This window comes from Pleurodeles waltl, chromosome 8 (assembly GCF_031143425.1).
Source record: "Pleurodeles waltl isolate 20211129_DDA chromosome 8, aPleWal1.hap1.20221129, whole genome shotgun sequence".
In the NCBI taxonomy this organism is placed as follows: Eukaryota; Metazoa; Chordata; class Amphibia; order Caudata; family Salamandridae; genus Pleurodeles; species Pleurodeles waltl.
Window position 1 is genome coordinate 1,500,664,686 of NC_090447.1, and position 24,499 is coordinate 1,500,689,184.

Below are 24,499 nucleotides of genomic sequence, written 5' to 3' on the forward strand. Positions count from 1 at the left end.
TTCAGAAATGTACAGGTTTGGTAGGTTTCCCTAGGTGGCGGCTGAGCTAGAGGCCAAAATCTACAGGTAGTCACTTTGCTAAAAACAGCTCTGTTTTCTGTGATATGTCCACGTTGTGTTTTGGGGCATATCCTGTCGCGGGCGCTAGGCCTACCCACGCAAGTGAGGTATCATTTTTATCGGGAGACGTGGGGGAACGCTGGGTGGAAGGAAATTTGTGGCTCCTCTCAGATTCCAGAACTTTCTGCCACAGAAATGTGAGGAACATGTGTTTTTTTAGCCAATTTTTGAGGTTTGCAAAGGATTCTGGGTAACAGAACCAGGTCCGAGCCCCGCCAGTCACCCCTCCTTGGATTCCCCTAGGTCTCTAGTTTTCAGAAATGTACAGGTTTGGTAGGTTTCCCTAGGTGGCGGCTGAGCTAGAGGCCAAAATCTACAGGTAGTCACTTTGCTAAAAACAGCTCTGTTTTCTGTGATATGTCCACGTTGTGTTTTGGGGCATATCTTGTCGCGGGCGCTAGGCCTACCCACGCAAGTGAGGTATCATTTTTATCGGGAGACGTGGGGGAACGCTGGGTGGAAGGAAATTTGTGGCTCCTCTCAGATTCCAGAACTTTCTGCAACAGAAATGTGAGGAACATGTGTTTTTTTAGCCAATTTTTTAGGTTTGCAAAGGATTCTGGGTAACAGAACCAGGTCCGAGCCCCGCCAGTCACCCCACCTTGGATTCCCCATGGTCTCTAGTTTTCAGAAATGTACAGGTTTGGTAGGTTTCCCTAGGTGGCGGCTGAGCTAGAGGCCAAAATCTACAGGTAGTCACTTTGCTAAAAACAGCTCTGTTTTCTGTGATATGTCCACGTTGTGTTTTGGGGCATATCCTGTCGCGGGCGCTAGGCCTACCCATGCAAGTGAGGTATCATTTTTATCGGGAGACGTGGGGGAACGCTGGGTGGAAGGAAATTTGTGGCTCCTCTCAGATTCCAGAACTTTCTGCCACAGAAATGTGAGGAACATGTGTTTTTTTAGCCAATTTTTGAGGTTTGCAAAGGATTCTGGGTAACAGAACCAGGTCCGAGCCCCGCCAGTCACCCCTCCTTGGATTCCCCTAGGTCTCTAGTTTTCAGAAATGTACAGGTTTGGTAGGTTTCCCTAGGTGGCGGCTGAGCTAGAGGCCAAAATCTACAGGTAGTCACTTTGCTAAAAACAGCTCTGTTTTCTGTGATATGTCCACGTTGTGTTTTGGGGCATATCCTGTCGCGGGCGCTAGGCCTACCCACGCAAGTGAGGTATCATTTTTATCGGGAGACGTGGGGGAACGCTGGGTGGAAGGAAATTTGTGGCTCCTCTCAGATTCCAGAACTTTCTGCCACAGAAATGTGAGGAACATGTGTTTTTTTAGCCAATTTTTTAGGTTTGCAAAGGATTCTGGGTAACAGAACCAGGTCCGAGCCCCGCCAGTCACCCCTCCTTGGATTCCCCTAGGTCTCTAGTTTTCAGAAATGTACAGGTTTGGTAGGTTTCCCTAGGTGGCGGCTGAGCTAGAGGCCAAAATCTACAGGTAGTCACTTTGCTAAAAACAGCTCTGTTTTCTGTGATATGTCCACGTTGTGTTTTGGGGCATATCTTGTCGCGGGCGCTAGGCCTACCCACGCAAGTGAGGTATCATTTTTATCGGGAGACGTGGGGGAACGCTGGGTGGAAGGAAATTTGTGGCTCCTCTCAGATTCCAGAACTTTCTGCAACAGAAATGTGAGGAACATGTGTTTTTTTAGCCAATTTTTTAGGTTTGCAAAGGATTCTGGGTAACAGAACCAGGTCCGAGCCCCGCCAGTCACCCCACCTTGGATTCCCCTAGGTCTCTAGTTTTCAGAAATGTACAGGTTTGGTAGGTTTCCCTAGGTGGCGGCTGAGCTAGAGGCCAAAATCTACAGGTAGTCACTTTGCTAAAAACAGCTCTGTTTTCTGTGATATGTCCACGTTGTGTTTTGGGGCATATCCTGTCGCGGGCGCTAGGCCTACCCACGCAAGTGAGGTATCATTTTTATCGGGAGACGTGGGGGAACGCTGGGTGGAAGGAAATTTGTGGCTCCTCTCAGATTCCAGAACTTTCTGCCACAGAAATGTGAGGAACATGTGTTTTTTTAGCCAATTTTTTAGGTTTGCAAAGGATTCTGGGTAACAGAACCAGGTCCGAGCCCCGCCAGTCACCCCTCCTTGGATTCCCCTAGGTCTCTAGTTTTCAGAAATGTACAGGTTTGGTAGGTTTCCCTAGGTGGCGGCTGAGCTAGAGGCCAAAATCTACAGGTAGTCACTTTGCTAAAAACAGCTCTGTTTTCTGTGATATGTCCACGTTGTGTTTTGGGGCATATCCTGTCGCGGGCGCTAGGCCTACCCACACAAGTGAGGTATCGTTTTTATCGGGAGACGTGGGGGAACGCTGGGTGGAAGGAAATTTGTGGCTCCTCTCAGATTCCAGAACTTTCTGCCACAGAAATGTGTGGAACATGTGTTTTTTTAGCTAAATTTTGAGGTTTGCAAAGGATTCTGGGTAACAGAACCTGGTCCGAGCTACACAAGTCACCCCTCCTTGGATTCCCCTAGGTCTCTAGTTTTCAGAAATGCACAGGTTTGGTAGGTTTCCCTAGGTGGCGGCTGAGCTAGAGGCCAAAATCTACAGGTAGTCACTTTGCTAAAAACAGCTCTGTTTTCTGTGATGTGTCCACGTTGTGTTTTGGGGCATATCCTGTCGCGGGCGCTAGGCCTACCCACACAAGTGAGGTACCATTTTTATCGGGAGACTTGGGGGAACATAGATTAGCAAAACAAGTACTATTGCCCCTTGTCTTTCTCTACATTTTTTCCTTCCAAATATAGGAGTGTGTGTAAAAAAGACATCTATTTGAGAAATTCCCTGTAATTCACGTGCTACTATGGTCACCCCGGAATTCAGAGATGTGCAAATAACCACTGCTCCTCAACACCTTATCTTGTGCCCTTTTTGGAAATGCAAAGGTTTTCTTGATAGCAATTTTTTACTCCTTATATTTCAGCAAATGAATTGCTGTATACCCGGTATAGAATGAAAACGCACTGCAGGGTGCAGCTCATTTATTGGCTCTGGGTTCCTCGGGTTCTTGATGAACCTACAAACCCTATATATCCCCGCAACCAGAGGAGTCCAGCAGACGTAACGGTATATTGCTTTCGATAATCTGACATTGCAGGGAAAAGTTACAGAGTAAAACGTAGAGAAAAATTTATGTTTTTTTCACCTCAATTTCAATATTTTTCTTTTTCAGCTGTTATTTTCTGTAGGAAACCCTTGTAGGATCTACACAAATGACCCCTTGCTGAATTCAGAATTTTGTCTACTTTTCAGAAATGTTTAGGTTTCTGGGATCCAGCATTGGTTTCATGACCATTCCTGTCACTGACTGGAAGGAGGCTGAAAGCACAAAAAATTGCACAAATGGGGTATGCCCCAGTAAAATGCCACAATTGTGTTGAAAAATTGGGTTTTCTGATTCAAGTCTGCCTGTTCCTGAAAGCTGGGAAGCTGCTGAGTTTAGCACCACAAACCCTTTGTTGATGCCATTTTCAGGGGAAAAACCACAAGCCTCCTTCTGCAGCCACTTTTTCCAATTTTTTTGAAAAAAACGAAAATTTCACTGTATTTTGGCCAATTTCTTGGCCTCCTTCAGGGGAACCCACAAAGTCTGGGTACCTTTAGAATCCCTAGGATGTTGGAAAAAAAGGACGCAAATTTGGCTTGGTTAGCTTATGTGGACAAAAAGTTATGAGGGCCTAAGCGCGAACTGCCCCGAATAGGCAAAAAAAGGCCTGGCACAGGAGGGGGAAAAGGCCTGGCAGCGAAGGGGTTAAACACGTCTATTTCACATTGGGAAAATAAACATTTTTGCCAACCCACCAGGAGCTAGAGACCAACATGGTTATCAACCCCATCTACATCAAATTTAGATATCTTAGATGTCTGAAAACCGCAGTCAAATAGGGAATTTGACTATTTTGCTTCTGCAAATTGTCATGCGATGCACTACACAACATTTCAAAAATAATGTTATTAGTACATTTTGATTTTTTTTGTTTTAACTGCAAAGATTTTTTTGGTTAAGAATCAGCAGGACTCCTGTTATTACCTTATCAGCTTTTAAAAGACTGAAACTTGAGCAGCAAGAAAACCATGCAACACAAAGGTGATATTAAGGAATAAGAGTGCAGAGTACATGTTCAGTCCCTATGCCTCTTTGTTACTCAAATACAAGTGCTGAGCTTACTCTTGTAATTCATTTATTCTGGATCATATTTTTTCAGCAAATGCATTGCTATACTATACTTAGTTATTTTTTCATAAGCAAATTGTATTATTTTTCGAACATACACACAACTACAACCACAGCTGGTAGCCATCTTGACCAACTTGACCCATAACCAGTACTCAGAACTCGCCTCAATCATCTCCCCAGTCCAATCCATAGCAGTCTTGCCATTTGCCTCACATCTTCCCTTCTGAAGGCAGCCGCAAGCTGCATCGATAGGTCTTTCTTGTTGGGCACACCAATCCATCATAGATACGGCCAGTTCCCGGGAGGGTGGGAGAGGTGGAGGGGTATCACTTTAGTCTGCATCATCCAGCCCTCCCATTTAAGCTTTAATTTAAAAAAGTGATTGGGGGCAATAATAACCAAGGATTAATAAACCTGTGAAATGGTGCCCTTGCCGACATCCACAGTCAGCAAATGGCCTCAAGGGGGCTAAAGTCAAGAACAGCAGTGTCAGGAGGAATGTTCACGGCTAGAGAAGAGAATATCTCAACTGTAAATATTTGTGGAACCGAGTGAGGGAGAGCTGGAACCACTCCTGGATCTCTGGAAGGGCCAATATGTGGCTACCTGACCATATGTCACCCAGATGAGCGATTCCTATCTTGTTCCACTGTGATAATCACTCCAATGCTGTGTAGCCACTGGAGCTCACAGAGGGGTGTCATTCTAGTCAGCGTCTGATCCCAGCACATAAGGTGCAGCGCTGTCCGCCAGGCTGAAAACACTGCCTTCGTGATATCCAGGAGAGGTCAGGGGGATCAGGGCTCCATAAGGAACAGGCAAAATCTTATCTGGACCCAGGATAATCAATTTAGCCCAATATGTCAGGTCATCCCAGCCCCTGCTGAGCCAGTAATTAATGACCACTACCTGTGAGGCCAAGTAGTAACAGTGGACATTGGCCATTCCTAGACATCCATCATAAGATGACAGTCTGTCAGCTGGTGCATTTCTTGGGCACATGCCTTCTCAAAGGAAAGTATGGATAACAGAATTGAGGTTGTGGATCCATTTTCTAGGGATTAGGAGTGGGAAGTTCTGAAAAACAGAGGAACACAGGCAACACTATAATTTTAAAGAGGGCCACCCGCCCATCACGTGAAGCGGGAGGCACATCCATTTCTGCAGGTTCGGTTTCATGTTTCCGAGGAAAGGGAGGAAAAGTTAATGTCCACCTCAAGTATAGGAGCGTAGAAACATTGATCCCTAGGTAAGGGAAGGAGAGGTGGCATGTAGGAATAGGAGCCCTCCAGGAGCAAGTAGTCATGTCGAATTTGACAGGAACCAACATGAACTTCACCCTGTTGATGCAAAGCCCCGAGGCCTCCTTGTAAAGATCAAGTATTTCCAAGCACCTCAGACTGTGGATTAGCTAGTAAGAGTGGTAGATCATCCTTTTACAGGGCTATTCGAGCATCGCAGTGTACAATGCATGCAAGGGGAGAGAGAACAGCCCTGCCTGGTGCCTCGGCAGATTGGGAAGAGACTCCCAATTTTTTGGACCGGAGGTGATGGATAGGAGATTAATGAGCCTACGAAAACATGGACCTAGTTTGGCTCTCTCACGCACTGCTCTCATGAAGGATAAGCCAACTGAGTCAAAAGCTTTCTTCGAGTCAATCAGGAGTAGAGTCGACAGGTGTCACAGCCAAAGTATCTGCGAGAGAGCATCCTTTACTCTTCAGGTAGAATGGGGAGTGCTTCAGGCCAGCATGAAATGCACTGGTCAGGATATATAAAGTATGGCAGGGTTTGTCGTAATCGGTTGGCTATCACCCTGGCATGTATCTTAATATCTGTGTTGATAAGGGAGATCAGCTTATAATCAGCACAATTCTTCTAAGGCTGTCCCGATTTAGGCATTACCACAATCATGGCCATGTCAAAGTCAGGGGAGAGGCACCTGCCTCCACTGCTGCTGTGTGCATGGCCAAAAAGGTGAGGAATCAAAAGGTCTCGAAACCACCTGTAATATTCAATTGGAGGCCGTAAGCGCCTGGTGTTTTACCCAGGGCCATGTCTGATAGTGACTCCACAATCTCCTCAACTGTGATTACTTGGTTCAGTTCTCAGGCTAAGGGGTGGGGGAAATTGAGGGCAAAGGAATGTCGTCAACAGTGGGTGTGCTGGCTCCCAGGGAGGCTGGGGGTCTGTAGCTGTAGAGGGTCATGTAATAATCTGCAGGCACCTGCACAATTTCAGAAGGAAGGGCTCGGGGAGGTCCCCCAGTGTCCACGACCCACAGTATTACTCTGGAAGTGGTCTCTCTGGTGGCAAGCCAGTAGAGAAGCTACCCCAAAATTATCAATATGCTAGCAGGCCGACCAAGTCAATGACCTCCTGCACTGGTGGGCCTCGTTCAGTGAAATCTGGTGCACAGAAGTCTTGGCAGAAGCAGGCACTATTCAAAGTCAGGGGAGCAGTTCGACCGGGATCCGAGTTCAAAGGAAAGAAATTGGGTCTCCAGACCCGTAATTTGAGTAACCTTATGCCTCTCTTGGCCACCGATAAACCCTTCAGTTTAGCGACTGATAATAGGTTTTACTGCCCCACCTCCCCTCCCAAATGGGGTGCAGGCTGACTGGACGGTACCTTAATTTTCTTCAACGTAGATCTGTATTCCGCACCTCACATGGGTCGAGTTATCCCGATCTGTTGTGCACCATGAGTTAGAATGCCACATAGGACAGTATCCTGGTTCCGATGACCCCAGGTCACCATGCACCCCATCACAGCCGTGATGTAGTGCATGGTCTGAAAAGCCCTATGGTAGGATCACAGCTTTGGTTAAATGAAGAACATCTGTGACCGGCAAACAGAGAATGCCAATACGGGACCCATTGTTATGAGCTACTGATGTGTGGCTATAAGCACGGTCCTGTGGATGCCACATCCTCCATGCATTGCAAAGCCCTAAAGAGTCTGTCCAGGCAGCGAGGGCTGGGGAGCAAGAGCGATGCCCCAGCCTGGGTGGACTCACTGATTCCCTATCTGGGTCAGAGACCGCATTAAAGTCACCTCCCACCACTGTGATGACTTGTGGGAATGTCAGTAAAAGAGAGGCCAGTGCATCTAGTGTTGGGGAGAAGCGCAGATGCAGGACATACACTGACAGGAAGTTATAGGGCCTACCTTACAGTAGGCCCTCAACCCCTCCCGTACCTCCCTTGAGATCGATGTGCACTTTGGTCATCGCAAGCGGAAAACCTTTGAGTAATATGATTGCCACACCTCAGAAACCCCAGGAGAACCCAGAGTGATAAACTCTTGTCATATCCCTGGCAGCAGAGGAAGGGACAGCGTTCCCCCAAGCAAACAGATTTCCCGGAGCATGAAGGCAGCAGGACAAAATATTTTGGCAAAGTGGTGGAAAGCAGACTATTTGATGCGGTTCAGCCGACCATTCACATTCCAGGATACAATCTCAAGTGGTGCCATAAAACCCCCAGGTCAATACCGCAAGGCTAGGACCTGTGGCAAGTCTCAGCATGAATGATACTGGCACACAGCAGGTAATGCGGGAGTCGATGGACTGGGAACCACAAGTGTAATCATGATAAGCATGGCAATTGTACGGCATATATGAACAAAGAACAACGCATATACCTTCCCATCAGCCCCAACTTCCCCCCACCCTATACTTGTACCCCTGAAGCATCTATGACCCTAAGATAAAACATGAAGAAAACAAAACAAGGCTGAATAGCACCGAACTTATGACTTCCTCACAAGCACGATACTAAGTAAGCTAACGTTCCTATGATAAAGTTGCATGGGGATCCCTCCCTAGGAGAGTGTTGGTGATCTTCAGACTGCCCGGCAATCCGGGTTAGCAGGGCAGCGCATCAAGCCCCCAGCCAGGGCATCAAACAGCTCAGTCATGCATGTTGGTGAGGCTCCATTATCACAAAATGAGTTCTGAGCCCTTAAAAGTTCAAATCGAAGTCAGTGTCCAATTTTAGAAAGTCGTGAAGTTTCAAGTAGTTTTATTTCTGATCCGCCACACAGTTCACACAGCGTTGATGTGTTCCGTTGAACAGCCAACACATGTTTAGTTGTATGGCGAATAGGCCCCAGGCTGAAATATAACACTACAAAAAAGTATTTCTAGAGGAAAGCCATAAAGGCGTAAAACGGTCCCACTATCAAATACATGTCTAACCTCGGACCCATCCCAAGTCAGTAGAGTACACACTGCCACGGGGTCGGGCACCAGACATATGAGGTTTGCTAGGCCTTCTCCTCAGACTTAGGGGAGGTTGAAGGGATCTCCTGGTCATTCTCGCTACAACATCGTCTCCCTCTCCATTTTGGCCACGGGCTATCATTTGAGTGGCCCTCTCCCAAGCCTGGTTCAAAAATAAATAAATACATAAATAAAATTAAATTTAAAAAAAGTAAATTGTGGAATTGAAGCCCACTTTCAGCTTTGTGGGGAAGAAGAATACAGAGGTGATCTGGAGGGTGTGGAGTTTATGCTTTACTTCATTGAAAGAGTGCCTGCGTTGCTGGACTGCTTGTGTATAGTCCGGAAATACTATGATACGCGAGTTCCGATAGCGAAGGTCTTGCCGATGTCTGGCCTCACAAACAATGGCGTCCCAGTCACAATAGTTAAGGGCCTTGGCGATCATTAGATGTGCCAGTTCCTCATGGGGTGGGGCCAGGTGGGGGTGTTGTGTGAGGCTCTAATGGGCTCTCTCCAACAGGAACCAGGGTGACAGACCTCCCTCTGAAAATCAAGAGCACACAACTAGTCCTCCAGAAAATGCTGTGCATCCGGACTCTCTACACCCTCAGGAATCCCCAAAAACCAAATAATTCCTGTATGCATGATTTTCTGCATCCTCAGCCCTGCTCTCCAGCATGTCCTTTGCACAGAGGAGTTTGGAGACCAGAGTTTTAAGAGTGGCCACATCAACTTTCATGGACAAGACACGGCATTCAGTCTCAGTGACATACTGGGCCACAGAACCTAGCGCAGCAGCAAGACACCCACTTTAACCTATCCCACTTTGGTTTACAGTGATTCCCGCACTTCTTGAATGGCCTGGAGGTTGGCAGTGAGGTCTGGGTCCCATTTTGCCACCGGGGGAGCGATGCCTGGCCCTTGGCCACTAGAAGTCAGAGTGGTAAATTGGTTTATCTTTGTTTGGGCCTGTGTAGATGGAGCAGGTCTGTGTTTGCCCATACTGGCCAAGGGGGGTACCGGTGTCTGGTCTCACCAAGTACCTCAGAATGCCACAGACCGCTTGCCTAGGTGCAGCACGAACAGCTGTAGGCTCACTGGTTGGTGGTAAGGCCCAGGGATAAACTAGGTTCAGGCCGCTTCAGGTGGATCCAGCATGCAGACACCATTGGCCTGGCCCGGGAAGGAAGCAATGGTGACCCTGGGGCGTTCTCAAACCAGGGCTAATGGTGTGTGGCCTGCAGACTACCCGCTATCCCGTACACGTTTGGACCCCACACACATCCAGGTACCCCTCCTCCACTGCAGGTACTTACTTACTATATCGGCGGCTGTCATAGCTCTTGGCAACCTCAAAGGCTTGACGTGGCCGCATACAGCAAAACAAAGAGCCTTCATTCTCCAGTTTAGTTGCTCAAGATTTCATGAGGACTATTTCAAGCTTCTTGGTGTTCTACTCCAGAACTCAAGGATTCTCTGACATCAGAGAAGTGAAGACGCAAAGGTTTATCTTAAGATTTCCTAAAACAATAATGCTCACATCTTGTCCAAACTTTGCAAATTTGGATGACTTTACGTTATTTGAACTCAATCCTTTAAAAGGGGAGTTTCTTCATAGCCCGTCTTTATACTCAAAGTTATGAGTTCAATCCTAAATTAGTTCTATGACTATTTAGTAATGTGAACCTGTTGTCACTGACAAACAAAATCTTTATGTTTCAACCTTGATAAAAGACTCAATCTTCAAACAGAATTTACTACAACAGTTAGCAGTGTGTGCTTTCAATGAAGACTTATTTGGTGATCCACCAGTTTATCCCAGATCAAGATCTCATGGCACTTGTTCCATCTCATGTGGTCAAGAATATACTATGGTAACTTCTCCTAGTGCACCTAGCCCCTTGAAAGCAGCATTACATGCAACAGCATGCTTTGTCAAGAAGTCAAACAAAAAAATATATATATATCAAAAAGGTGTGACCATACTACACCACTTATTAACATTTCCCTTGGAAGCCCAAACCCTGTACAAGGTAGCACACATTATCATTAACATTTACACACCATCATGCTAGGGGATCTTACCTTTGAAGATGAAATCATCAGATTAACTCCGATTTGTACACAGAACAGCTTTAAACAAGTACTTTTCTGGCTGTGTGACGACAGTCTGGAATTCTCTCCACTCAAACCTTTGCACTATCACCTCACTATCAACCTTTAAGAAGGAACTGAAACTACTTCTCTTCCAAAGGTACCACTTGCCTGCCACCAGCTAAATTCATTTCTCAGCCTCAATCATTACTACCCTGCTTCGTTTTATTTTCCCAATATTGCTTACCGAGTTTCAACTTCAAGCTACTATCTTCCCCTAAATTCTTCTCTGCTGACACTACATCTGAAATTATTTATCTCACTTGGGCTCCCTTCCAAATTTTCATTTAACTTATGCCTTAAGTGTTTTCTGTTATTTCTTTCCCGTCTGCTGTTTAACTGATTGCATTGTAATGCTGCTTTTGTTACGATTGTGTTCCCCTATTCATTTCCTAACTTTTGTCCTTTCCCTTGTTGACCACTCTAATGCCTTTGTGCCACATTGGTCATATGAAACTACATACGTAAAATAAATCAGCATGAACTGTACCAGTTACTCCCACTTTTGTAATCAGCTGGCTGCTTATTTTTCTAGAATAGAAAAGTTCTGATAAAATATCAAAACTCAAGACACCCGTACTGAATGGTTCTGTTTAAGCATCCATATTTCAATCTTCTGCAGCGTCTTCAAGCTCTGACGTTTCAAAAATAAGCCTTCGATCAAAAGTAACTTTGAGGCTAGGTCTGTGATGATACCCCTTTTTCAGGGTGAAAGCTGGTTTCTAACAAAAAATAAAAATAAACTCATTTTACAATAACATTATCTTTCATCCACATATCTCTTTTTGCGTAAATATCAACAATCTCCAAACTCCTTTCCATGTAGGTCCTCAGAACTACCCTTCTTGACAGACTCACTGTCCTTGTGTGACACCTTGGCCTTGCCGTTGAAACCAGCACCAGAGACGTACAAATAAGCTTTGCTACCCGGCAGGCTCTCCTCACCTGCTTTACAATGTTTTTGTTCCTTCAGATGGTTGATTGCACAATTGATGAGGTTTTCATATTATCAAAAGCAAGAAGTTAGGCAGAAAGATAAACTTGTTGCCCCCTCAGCTATGTTTTATTTGTTTTATTATTATTATTTTATTTTTAAATCAGGTGGTCTCTCTCTGATCAGATATGTCAGTCAAGACATTCACCTTATTATTTTGCATCTTTTTGACTGCCTTTAACATTAATCCTAACAGACTTAAAATAGTCTTTCAAACTTGAAAATTGAGACCAATGTATTATTGTACATGGAAGAGGTATCACAAAACAGATATCAAGGAAGGCGTAGAACATGGGTATTCAAAAACATTTTCCCAAGGGCCGAAACGTTTGGTCAGCAGTATTACTGAGGCCCGCACTGATGTGAGCAGGTGGGTGGTAGGGTGGACGAATGTGGGCGTAGTAAAAGCGAAGCATGTACATCTAGTGGCTGAATTTAATTGCACAATGCGGAACCAGAAAACCTGGAATTACACCAGGCTTTCGTGCTCGAGCAATCTGTGTGATCGTATGGAAGTGTTCTATTTGATTTTCCCTCAGTTATCGCATATAATAGGACCTCAAAATACATGACTTCAGAATGTGTGCTGTACAAAACCTTCTACTGTGTTTAATTAAATAATCTAGACCTTCATGTATAATAGGTACCCCGGCCACCAAAAAGGTGCAACTAACAACTGATCTGCCTTTTACTTCACTATTGGCATTATTGTTAGGTTTGGGAGGGAAGCATGAATGTTTCTAAATTAAAGTCTGAAAACTATCATAAAAAAACACTTTTCAATGCACTTTCCCTATGGTGAAACACTTCTGCATGGAATATACATTTTGAATGGACTGTTTGCTGCAAGATACATTTATAAATAGTGGTGTTCCACTCCACTTCTTTAACTGCAATTAACCTTTAACTAAATGCTTGTTCGTTTATTTAACATATTTTATACGTTAATGCCGAGTTGAGTAAGCGGCAGCCAAACGCCACTGTTGACCAACGTGCCACATGTAAAGGTAAGGAGGGCCGCATGCAGTCCTCGGTCCGTACTTTGAGTATCACTGGCAGAGAGTATATACACCATACAGTAGTTTCTCTCAGCGAACAATCTTTATTACTATGAATACAACTACGGTGGACCATCTATCTCAATGGCAGGGTGAATATAGAGCCCAAATCAATATCAGAAAATCGATGAACAAGATAATATTTTAACAAATCTGAGGGAAACAAAAAGGGTAAAGCAGCAAATAAATTTGAAAAAAAACCACCTACTGGAATACAAAAGATAATAGCCAGGAAAAAACACTTAGGGGGTGATTCTAACCCTGGCACGCGGCGGAGGCCGCCCGCCAGAGTTCCCCCCTCCAGAATACCGCACCGCGGTCAGAAGACCGCTGCGGTTATTCTGGGTTTCCCACTGGGCTGGCGGGCGACCGCCAAAAGGCCACCCGCCAGCCCAGTGGGAAACACCCTTCCCACGAGGAAGCCGGCTCTGAATGGAGCCGGCGGAGTGGGAAGGTGCAACGGGTGCAGTTGCACCCGTCGCGAATTTCAGTGTCTGCAAAGCAGACACTGAAATTCAGGGTGGGGCCCTCTTATGGGGGCCCCTGCAGTGCCCATGCCATTGGCATGGGCACTGCAGGGGCCCCCAGGGGCCCCACGACACCCCATACCGCCATCCTGTTCCTGGCGGGCGAACCGCCAGGAACAGGATGGCGGTATGGGGTGTCTGAATCCCCATGGCGGCGCAGCAAGCTGCGCCGCCATGGAGGATTCATGTGGGCAGCGGAAAACCGGCGAGAGACCGCCGGTTTTCCTCTTCTGACCGCGGCCAAACCGCTGCGGTCAGAATGCCCTGCGGGGCACCGCCAGCCTATTGGCGGTGCTCCCGCCGACCCTGGCCCCGGCGGTCCTTGACCGCCGGGGTCAGAATGACCCCCTTAGTCACATAATAAAATAAATACGCACCAAAAACAATACATTTGATCATCAAAACGATGACAGTGTGGAAACAGTGGAAACATTAAGAAAGACTTGAAACCAATAAAAGATTTTCAAAAGCTAACAAGAAAAATAATACTATGCAAAATAATACTGTTTTAAAGACATACTGATTTGTTTTTGATTTAATAAGACTGCAGCTACACCACAGGATTATCAGAGATGTATAACGAAAATAGCAAGGAACCAAGTAGCACAACTATGTAAGCTCATCATCAGCATGTATTCTTTTAGACACACTGCACTGCTCACACAGTTATAGTTCCACCGTCGTGCGAGTTTAATCTTTTGAGTGATCAAGAATGAGGTCCAGCAGTTTGAGTTAAACCACAATAGCACAAACAACTTGACCACAGAACCATTCTGTGAAAAAGGACTGTCTGACAATAAGGCTAGATTTGCATCCATATCTATAAGTTGTACATATGATTAATGCGAAAGCTTTACTTTTAGGTTGTGTGCTCCAAAGAAATGCATTGAAATATGAGCAAAGATGCCACTACTGACAATGGTTCCAGTTTAAAAACGTGTACACGCCTGTGCGCTTTGACAATTTGAGGATACTTGTTGTTCTCAGAGTGATTGCTCCCTGATTATAAACAAGTAAATGCTCAAGACTGAAAGAAATTTTGGTGATTGCCTGCTTTAAAAATAAAATATGTAGAAAAGGTTTTGAGATTTGGCAAAAACTAAACTACTGCGCAAATCTAATTACTATTTCTCTGAGGCATCATTTAGTAAAACGTATTGGATGTATGCCAATACTTAAAATTTAGATTTGTGAAAAATCACAGTAAAACTACTACAGTCAACATGAATACACATTAGTGGCGCAATTATTAAAGACAGTTACAAAAACGCAGCCACAGATATACATCCTTGCATTAGTGCAGATTTATGACTCAGCAATGCACAAGGGTTTACAGAAGTAAACTTGGAATCCGTTCTCCTACTAAACTATTGTGAATTCCATTTGTGCAAGAGTAAGTTTACCTGCACATTTTTGCCTGTGTCAAAATCTGACTGCAAATTCAATTACCCATAAACCCTATTTTCCTACCCTGGGGAATGTTTTGCTCCCGTCATTGCCATGAGTACATATCCAACCTTTTCCAAAGTGGGAAGAGATTGGTGAGGAGTTGGTTGGTACATTCAGACATGAATGTGCCCAGCATCAAGGCATTCAAAGCCCTAAACCACTGCTTCCTACGTGCGCCCAGCCCTTGTATGATGATTTACAGAAAGGTGTCAGTATCAGAGCGCTGCTAAAATGCAAACTCTGATTTAATGTGAGCTCTGGCATAATCAAACATACTGTTATCTGGAAAACGTTTGGCAGCCAAAGGGGCATATTTCTTTTTAGTTTACAGGACAAGTAGATTTCTTAAGTATCCGGATCCTTGAACAAGTACTTTATAAAAGTTCCGCACCCAGTAAAAGAAGTGAGTAGATTTTTTTAATCTTTTGTTTGGTCTGAGGTAGTGAGCAATTGTTTGATGCCGGTGCAAATGAATTAAAGGAATTCTGCAGACTCCCAACCAGGGAGAGAGGAGACTCTTGTTGTTCCTATCACAAGTCAAGTTGTGGCATCAGATCAGCGGCGAAAACAGCACTACTACAAAACAGGGAGTGAAGTTAAATGAACAAACAATATTTATTCATAGCTGCAGCAAGCTCCACCCGGTGAGCCAGGTTAGCAACTGCCAGTAAGCCAAACCTGCCCAATCCTTATAGGCAACTCGGAAAGGAATAACAAATATCTAGATCAGCCTAGCAGGAGTCCAAGCTGGGGATAACTGCCAGCACAGACAGACAGACTGATGTCTATGGTTGCTGTGCCATATCATCCAGTCGATATACAATGGACAAACCTTCACGTTATTTGTGTACTGTGGAAACTGACAATATAGGTTAAAGGGTTTTTCAGGAATAGCAAAATTGTACTATTAGGGACTATTAGATATTGATAGTAAGGGTGCTATGTGCTACAGTATAGCCACCAACGTTGCAACGGTTTTCTACTAAAGAAAACACATTCGATGATGGCTGCCCATCAGATCATGTGTTGTGACACGTCAACCATTTTTAAGTCACGCACGTAACATGGCAGATAGCACTGTTAGACTGGTACATTAGAAGAAAAAAAAGTTAAACCCAGGATTTCTGGGCACCAGAAATAGAGGTGTCCATTAGTACTTTGTAGCTGACAGGCCACTGAACAAAACATAACTGTGGAGAGGGTGAAGAGAGCAAGGAAACTCACAATGTATGCAAAATAGGAACTCCATTAACTCAGCACTATAAACGTAAAACTCGTCCAATAAGAATACCGCAAGACCAAAATGCTGCTGTCGGGAAGAAACAGAATAGGAAGGATAGCCATTAAATCAAAAGCAAACACCTGAGAAAGAGAACAAACCCATCCAATAAGTAACAAGAGCTGAACCAAAGCCTACTCTATGTATAAGTTTTGGTTTGAAACAATAGGTCTTGCAAATAAAAGCAGATAATGCTCTCTGTAAAAAAGATCTAAAATTTAATTTGAGAAGAACCAAACTCCTTTTTTTAAGTAGCATTCAAATCCTGCCCAGTTTAGACCAACATTAATGGCTCGGCGTCCTACGATGTGAACCACTTGCCAACCTACATCAATCCTTGTTGAAAGACAAGGGTGGGGAGCAAATTGTCTGTAAATCATTTCCAGTTTTAAACCAGTGCTACAGCGCCAACATGGTTTAAATTTACCACTTACCACACCTTGTCTAAACAAACTGTTGGGGGCACGTGGTGAATGCGGTAGAGCGGTTCAGTACAAGGAGGCAGAAGAGACTTACATTTCTGTTGCAATCACTTTTACGAGCAAACCCAGACTGAAGGCCTAAAAGTATGAATTTTGAGAAGCTATATAGGTATTAAGTAGGCGTTTTAATGGAATGAAACTCATCCATTATTGAAGGCACGAAATGCTAGGAATGTAGTGCTGAATGGGAGACTGGAGGGAAAAAGAATACTGAATTGAACACAGGTGTGGATTCAGGGAATGGTAGTGTTCATAAAGGAGACTTGTGATGTTATTTGAATGGGGTCAGATGGTTTGGTATGCATCTATTTTTATTTTATTTATGTTTTTATATGTTTCCAAAGAACAACATGCATTGCTGCATTCTGCAATATACTAATTACTGGGGACACAAGAAGTACTGCATCCAACCAACATGCACAATCCCAAATAAGCGCTAGGTAGAGGACATAAAGCCAGCCAAAATTATGAATCAGACAACATCAGGCGGGTCGGGCACATCATGAGGCAATAAGTATGAATGAAGAGGGGCCCAAATGTCCTTGGGTCTGGACGTAGGGGGCAGAGGTGAGGCATAGAGTTCACTTGTGGTATCACAATAAATACGGTCACGTAGCCAGTTATTAGTTTCAGGTCTCCTGCTGATATCCCACAGCATGGCAACACTTCCTTTAGCTAATAAAGGCGCCATGCTGCAAACAGTCTGTGTTGCAGGGCAAGAAGCTTGATATACCCTAGAAGTGCCAAGAGAGGGTCAGAGTCTACGGCAAGCTCTAAAATGTAAGAAAGAAGTGTCAATATATCTTGCCCAGGACCATGTATAACTGTACAGTTCCAAGTTAGATGAGCAAAATCGGCATAATCAGCTGCACATTTAGGGAATTTGTGGGAGTGTTACGCGTCTAATTTGGAAAGGGCCAGGGGAGTGGTATACACTTGGTGCAAAAACTTATAGCGCAAGAATTTGTGTTGACTATTTATTAAAGCCAGTTTCGTTTACAGGCAGCAGAACTTCTACCCTTTGTCAGAGATGGGGGAGGTCAAATCCTGCCCCAAGACGCTTGCGATGCAGTATGGCACGACCGCCACAGCTCAAGGCTGGTGTGAAAAGACAAGAGACAAGCCTAGTGCTTTCCACTATCGAAATAATCATAGTATGGAAGGGTGAGGGGAGGGGGATTGGTTGGTGTTGAATGTGGGCACTGCCTCCCGTAGCGTACTGCGTAGTCTGAAACTGACAAAGTGTTCCATAATGGAGGCTGTCTCATCCACCTCGAAGATGGAGCCGAGGTCTAGTTTACATTGGTGAAGAGATCACCCACTGTACGGATCTGGTGTGTGGAGAGTGTGTGTTGCACTAATGTCTTTTCTGTCACTGGAAGCAATTGCTTGTCATTAAGAGGGATATCTGGCAAATAGAGGACGTTAAAACCCCAAGTATCTTTAAAGTTTAGACCATGGCAAGCATGTTGTGGAGAGGGTGTGACTATCTTGGGGTACTCAGGGTAATCCCTTCGAGAGGAGAGATGACAAGGGAAAGTGAGCCGCTTGGCGTGTTGCTGGTTTTAGGTATGGGAATCTGGCGTCCGAGTGCTACCAGTAGTAGGAAAAGTGACCCTGTGCCACCAAATAGTAGGGGTGGGGCCTGGTACCCCAAAGCCGCCGTTGGAATAGGGGAGGGTCACTCTTTGCCCATTTAATTCTGGGGCCCCGGCTGGCCTATATTAAGCGTGTTAAGAGAGTACGCTGTGTAGAGAAAAAGGAGATGTTCAGCAGAACTGAGAAAACTGGGAAGCACCACCATTCTAATAATAGCAATGCACCTCGCAATGGATAGTGGGAGCCGGATTCCACCTATCCTTTTGGGATGAGAGAGTGTCAGTAGCAGGCCTGTAGCTGTGACTGATCACTTCATCCTTTTGTCGGGGAAGAAGATGCCTTGATACTTATAGAGTCATCGCATCATTTTAAAGGGTATTTGACGGGCCATAGAACAGTAGCCTCTGTGAGGGGAAATAATTTGGATTTATGACAATTTATCCAAAGGCTGGATAGGGGGAACCGAAACGGATAATTTCACAGATGACTGGGGAGAGGTGTGTGGCGGGATCTCTAACAAATTAGCAGTATATGGTCAGCGTAAGTAGTAGCCAGGATGGGGCCCTTCTGAAAGTGCAATCCTCTGTGTAGATGGTGCTCCTGAAGTATCGAATGAGTGGTTCACTAGCGATAATGAAAAGAAGATGTGAAAGGGGGCACACCTATGCAGGGTGCCCCAGAATATGGGAAAGGCATCAGTGAGATGCCCATTGACTTGCAGGTGGGCTACTGGGTTGCCGCAGAGAAGCAAGATCAGGTCGTGGAAGCCCCAGGGGATACTCAGCTTATCGAGTGTGGCTCGCAGGAACAGCCATTTCTGCATCGAGAAGGGCAACAGCCACAGGGAGGGTTGGGTTAATTTGATTCATTATTGCAAATATTGTACGCAGACTAATGGTGGTGGAGAGGTGTGACACAAAACCAGTCCCACACCAGTATTCACTGGCACCATGCGGTGCCATGTCCCGCTTCCAAGCCCGCCCGCAGCCCAGGTCAGGCCGCAGTGGCACTCAGTTGTTGCATGACCCGGGTAGGGTCTCCCCAGGGATCGGGCTGCAGTGTTAAGGATGGTTGGGGGGGGTTGGTTGGTGGGAATGGGGGACGACGACAAAGATCCCATTTGCCGCTCCCACCACCGCCATCCCCCATGCCTCAGCTGGTGGTGGATGTAAGGTACGGAAGGCAGCGTGTTTGAGAGCAAGTCCTTCTCGGAGCTTCAATGCCGTGCGGCCATCTTTTGGTCGCCGGCTTGACCACGACTCTTCATATGTATCTATGGTTTGATTTCAGCCCAAACTGCTACAGCTCGTAGCTTAGACGTAAATATCTACACCTGTAATGCCATAGTGTGAGTTTCTTTGGAGTAAAGATTCGTAGTCAGTGAATATTTCTTGTAAATCCCCTTTTAACCTTTGGCTGACATTGGAGAAGGAAAACACAAACTGATTTATGATAAAAACACCAACACAATTCTGTATCTGTTATTTTCTACAACCAATCTAAAGGCATATATATATATATGCCTAGTATGGCATCTTTGAAGAAGAGTACATTTATAAAGTAGTACAACTAGATGAAAGCCTAAGCCAAACTAAAGACATGCTGAAATTAAAACAAATTCCTTAAATTCACCACAGTTATAACTGAATTACTAATCATACTTACGTTCAGTGGGGTCTCTTTTGGGGCAATCATGTTCAACTCACCAGAAGGTACTATGCGCTGATTAAAGGAGACACTGTTTATGTTGACATGAGAGAAGGCCATCACATACGACTGTGTGCAGCGATGATGATGTTTGCTCTTCTCATGTTCTTCTATTCGCTGGTAAACATGTTTCCAGTTTTTCATACCAATGAGGAATGGGCCACTGTCTCCACTTCTGCTAAACGCCAAACAAACTGAGCAAAAAAGGGCTTTTTGGATTTTAGAATAAGTCAACCAGTGTCTTCTACCCTCATCTTTTCTCCAAAACGCCAATCTTCCATCAAATGGCAAGTTTTGAGTTGGCTGGATTGGATGATTTTGGAAAAACTGAGCGAGTTGATGAGATTTTGGACGTTCAAAGTAAGTGTCAACCTTTGGTAGATCGTTTTTCAGACTGTTGTCCACATCCAAGCACCTCGAGTCCGAAATGCCAAATTTCTTCAGTAAAACTGCAGATACAGCGGCCGATTCCACTGCCTGAACAATTACCTGCCGTTCAGTCAATTCGTCTAGGTCTACTTTCTGTAAGACATCAGGTAAGGTGGTAGAGTCAGTCTTTTCTGTTGTTTCTGTAACTTCACTCGCATTCATAGATCCCTGGGATTGACAGATATCAATGTGCGAACGGGACCTTTTCGCTAGCAATGTAGTAAACATCTCCAATATTTTTCTGTTTTCTTTTGCATTCTCTTCAGTTAGCTTTCTCTTCTTGTCAAACAAGTTTTCAGCAGCTCCTTTCTGTTTCTTTTGATCCATGAAGTTGCCTACAAAAAGGAAAGTACTATTAAATGGTGTTCTTGCTTATACAGTGTCATTCACCATCAATAAAAACAAGTTCTGGCAAAAAAATAACGCTTATGAATGATGACCATCACAGGGATGGTGGCCTGCTAGGGTCAGCAGACCACCATGTCCGTGACTCCTTGCAAATAAAGTATTTTGTTTTGTTTAAATGCAGCTTGTTTTCCTTGAAGGAAAACAGTCTGCGTTTAAAAAAAAAAATGACAGGCTATTGCAAGAGCTATTGGCTTTGCCAACGTGTTTCAGCCGTGTTGTACAACAGTGTGGCTGCTGTTCAGCCAGGCTAAAAGTTTGCAGCGTAGAGGAGAGTGGCAATATAATGGTGTGGAGTAGAGTACAGTGGAGCGGAGTGACGTAAAGTGGAGTGTTGCACAGTGGTATAGAGCGGAGGGCTTGGAGTGGAGGGGTATGGAGTTGAGTGGTCAAAGGTGGCATAGCATGGGAGTGGAGTAAAGTGTCGCAGAGTGGACGGTCGGAGTGTGGCACAGAATGGCGTGGAATAAAGTGTTGTAGAGTGCTGTCTTGCAGAATGGAGGGATACAGAGTGGAACAGAGGGAAATGTCGTAGAGTGTGGTAGCACAGAGTGAAGGAAAGTGTCAGAGTGGAGTAGAGTGGAGAGCCTTAGAATGGAGTGTAGTAAAGTGAAGTAAAGTGTCACAGAGTGGCGTGGCAAAGAGAGGAGTAACGTGGCATAGGATGCTGTACAGTGGAGTGTCTTGAAGTAGACGGTCGTAGAGTGGAGTAACCTTTCCCAGAGGGTTATACACTTTCATAGTGGAGTGGCCCAGTGTGGAGTAAAGTGGAGTGGTACAGAGTGGTGTAGTGACATGGAGTAGAGTGTCAGAATGGAGTGTTGTGGACTGTTGTAGAATAGAGTAAGGTAGGGTAATATAGTGAAGTGGCATAGAGTGGAGTGCCGTGTTTTGGTGTGGCGTAAAGTGAAGTGAAGTGACATACAGTGGAGTGAAGTGGCTGGAGTGGCACATAGTGGAGTAGTGTTGAAGAGCGGGTTGGCACAGAGTAGGTTGGCACAGCTTGGGGTGTCAAGGGGTGGAGTACAGTGTCACAGTGTGAAGTGGAGTGTTATTGAGCGGAATAGAGTGCCTGAGTGTAGTTGGGTAGAGTGCTGTATGCATGGTGTGATAGCTCATTGACATTACAGATAACATTTTCCATTGAAATTACCATTACAGTTCTACACACATACAGTTTTACTAATAAAACAATACAGCGCACAAACGATATTGTGTGGAAATGGAATCACCAAGTTTACTGATTTGTTTTGAACGTATTGAAATATTCGTTTCCAGCACAACTCAGAATGACAAAAAAGTGCTTCATTTGTGCTTTCCCAATTCTGAAATATTTGCACAGTTAATTTACATTTTAATTTTGTTGTGTGCTAGAAATAAATACCACCCTACAGCCTTTCTTCTCACATGGTTACTCAGGAGGATTGTCACGTAAATACTCTTACACTGAAGCCAGAGAAACAAAAGTTAACACCAACCTCTTTTAGAAGACAGTCTAACGTTTGACATCTGTCTTAAAATGCACAGCAAATGTGACAAGATAAGCACAAATGTAAAGGCCTGTTTACAGAAAGTGAGCACTGGAGGACGCTTTCACAGAACAATAAAGGGAGCCATGGTAAGCAGGCTATGTTCTATGGTATGGACTAATTCAAGCTAGACAGCCTAAAATAGATAAAGACAGCAAATACAAAGCAAGCCAATGTGACTTACAAGCCAATGGTAAGCTATGGGCGGAATGCAATTCCATGGATGCTCTCTCGATGTCCCCAAGATGTCTTTAGCAAACCAGACAGCTGCGCTTTTGGTAGGGTAGACTTCGCCCTAAAAACAAAAACGCTCACCTTTCATTTTTTAAGAATAGGTGGTGGTCTGTTATTTAACATTCTGAAAGGGTAAAGGGGTCCCTTGGGGACTTCCCTCCCATTTTTTAATGCCTTACCACTTCCTTTCAGTGGTCAGTAAATAAATCATTCACTGCTGTGCAAACATAATTCGGTTGCAATAAATTAATACATAATGCTGTCAATTGCCGTTTGGAAGAGATGACCTAAACATGCCTATTCCAAATACTGATTCAGTATGTAGTTGTTAACTCAAATTGTGATTCGGTAATGTTACTGAATCCCATTTTGGCATTCATACATATCAAAAGGCCTTTTTACTGTTGCAAACGACCTGATTCTGCAAATTGGCTCCTTTGCGACCTCAAAAAGGGTTTGTACATTTGGCCACAAGTGTTTACAGGGCAAAAGCATGACTTTCAAACGAACAAATCACTTTCAATGGCATATAACCTTGGGTACCCTATTCCTGATGATCCAGTCTGCGAGGGTCTTCCAAAAAAGTAGAGGGGGGTGGGTTTTTCTTTTCATCTGGTCTCATTCAGCTTTACTAGGCAGTACAACATTCCTTCCTTTCCCAACGACATGACATTCAGCATGGAGATGTCCCCAAAAATAACTAGCTTGAAAGTAATGTGGACCACGTCATTACTTAATTCACACGGAAGTACAACTTCAAGGAATAATATTTTTGTAGCCACCCTTTCAAGCGGTGTTTAATCAATCAACTGCCAGGAAGCATTGCGGGCTTTAGTCTTATCTTCCACAACGTCTATCTTCCAGCCACTGTTATTGCCCTCCGAGCTTGACTGTATGTTGGCAAAAATGTAATAAATGTGCAATTCCTAATCGTGCATACTGTAATTAATTTCAAAAAGTCTGACTTACTAAAATGACTTGAAAACTGAAACCCGACATTATAAATCTGTTGTACAGATGGTGAATTCCGGACCAAAAAGACTCGCCATTCAGTCTCCCTTAGTTTAATATGTTACGTGGGGTTCTTAAGGCAGCCTATGTCACTTGCTATGGAAACAGGCTGTTTTGATCAGACACTGAAAAGAAAAATTGATTTTTATTTTTTTTAGTTGATGATATCTGTTGACTAAAACTGAAGGTATAGAAATATTCGACTACATAATCAACCACGAGCTGTTAAGAGGGAATACTTTGGAGCAGGGGTAACCTCAGAAATATACATCAGTTTTAATGGTAAGTTAGACCTTCTTGTAGCACTCAAAAAAGCAGAACACTAAACGTCATAAAATGAGGAATGGCAACCCGGTGATAAAATATGCAAGTTGAAACAATACAAAAACTCATAGGCTGTTTGTTTTGTAAAGAAATTTCATTATAAAAATTAAATGAATATTGGCACACTCAGATCAACAGATATCGTAAGCGGGGTAGTGACATCTCTGGCAATATAACTGGATAAGAACTGTGAATCTACATAGTTGATCTACATCTTCAACAAAAAACAGATACATTTACTAATGCGTTGGGCATGGGCTCTTTCTAGTACGCGCGTGTTTAAAAAAAAAAAAATGTATAACAGCTGTATAACTTGCCGTATACATATATGTAAGCCTGTGAAGGCCAGAGATTTGCTTGATCCATAACATCCGCAAACATACACATCCCTTGCACAATCAGGAATAATTTCATTCACATACCACTCACTAGCACACACCCTCCACCTACAGCATAAACAATCAAACTCATACTCATTGAAGCAGTCTGTACTCACCAGCTCTGCTGACATCATCACAGAGATGTGGTTCACAAGCATGTCCGCACATATACTAGACATCATTATCCCTGAAGGATATAACGCATGCAAGGCAATATGGTTTACCTGTATCCTCATCAGTCAGCACCATCCCAAAGTATTGCAATGACCAGATACCTCTGGACTAGAAGGCCCACTTTGTCATCATCTTCTCCATCCACCACACTGCTGCAAGAATATCAACCAAAGAGAGAAAAGTCCCATCCAGGGTCTTCAAAGACCTCCTTATGAATGCTCGCCAAGAAGAC

General features: G+C 44.3%; 1 protein-coding gene across 1 annotated transcript in view; it reads right to left on the minus strand.

Annotated features, from left to right (window-relative positions):
• The window catches only part of LOC138248821 (uncharacterized), a 46,633-nt gene extending 22,134 nt beyond the window's left edge, over positions 1-24,499 (minus strand). Inside the window, exons 1-2 of the mRNA XM_069202759.1 lie at positions 24,318-24,499; positions 19,740-20,545 (exon numbers count right to left, since the gene is read on the minus strand). Of these exons, the coding sequence (XP_069058860.1) occupies positions 19,740-20,545; positions 24,318-24,342 (831 nt within the window). The 5' untranslated portion in view covers positions 24,343-24,499. The remainder of the gene's footprint in view (positions 1-19,739; positions 20,546-24,317) is intronic.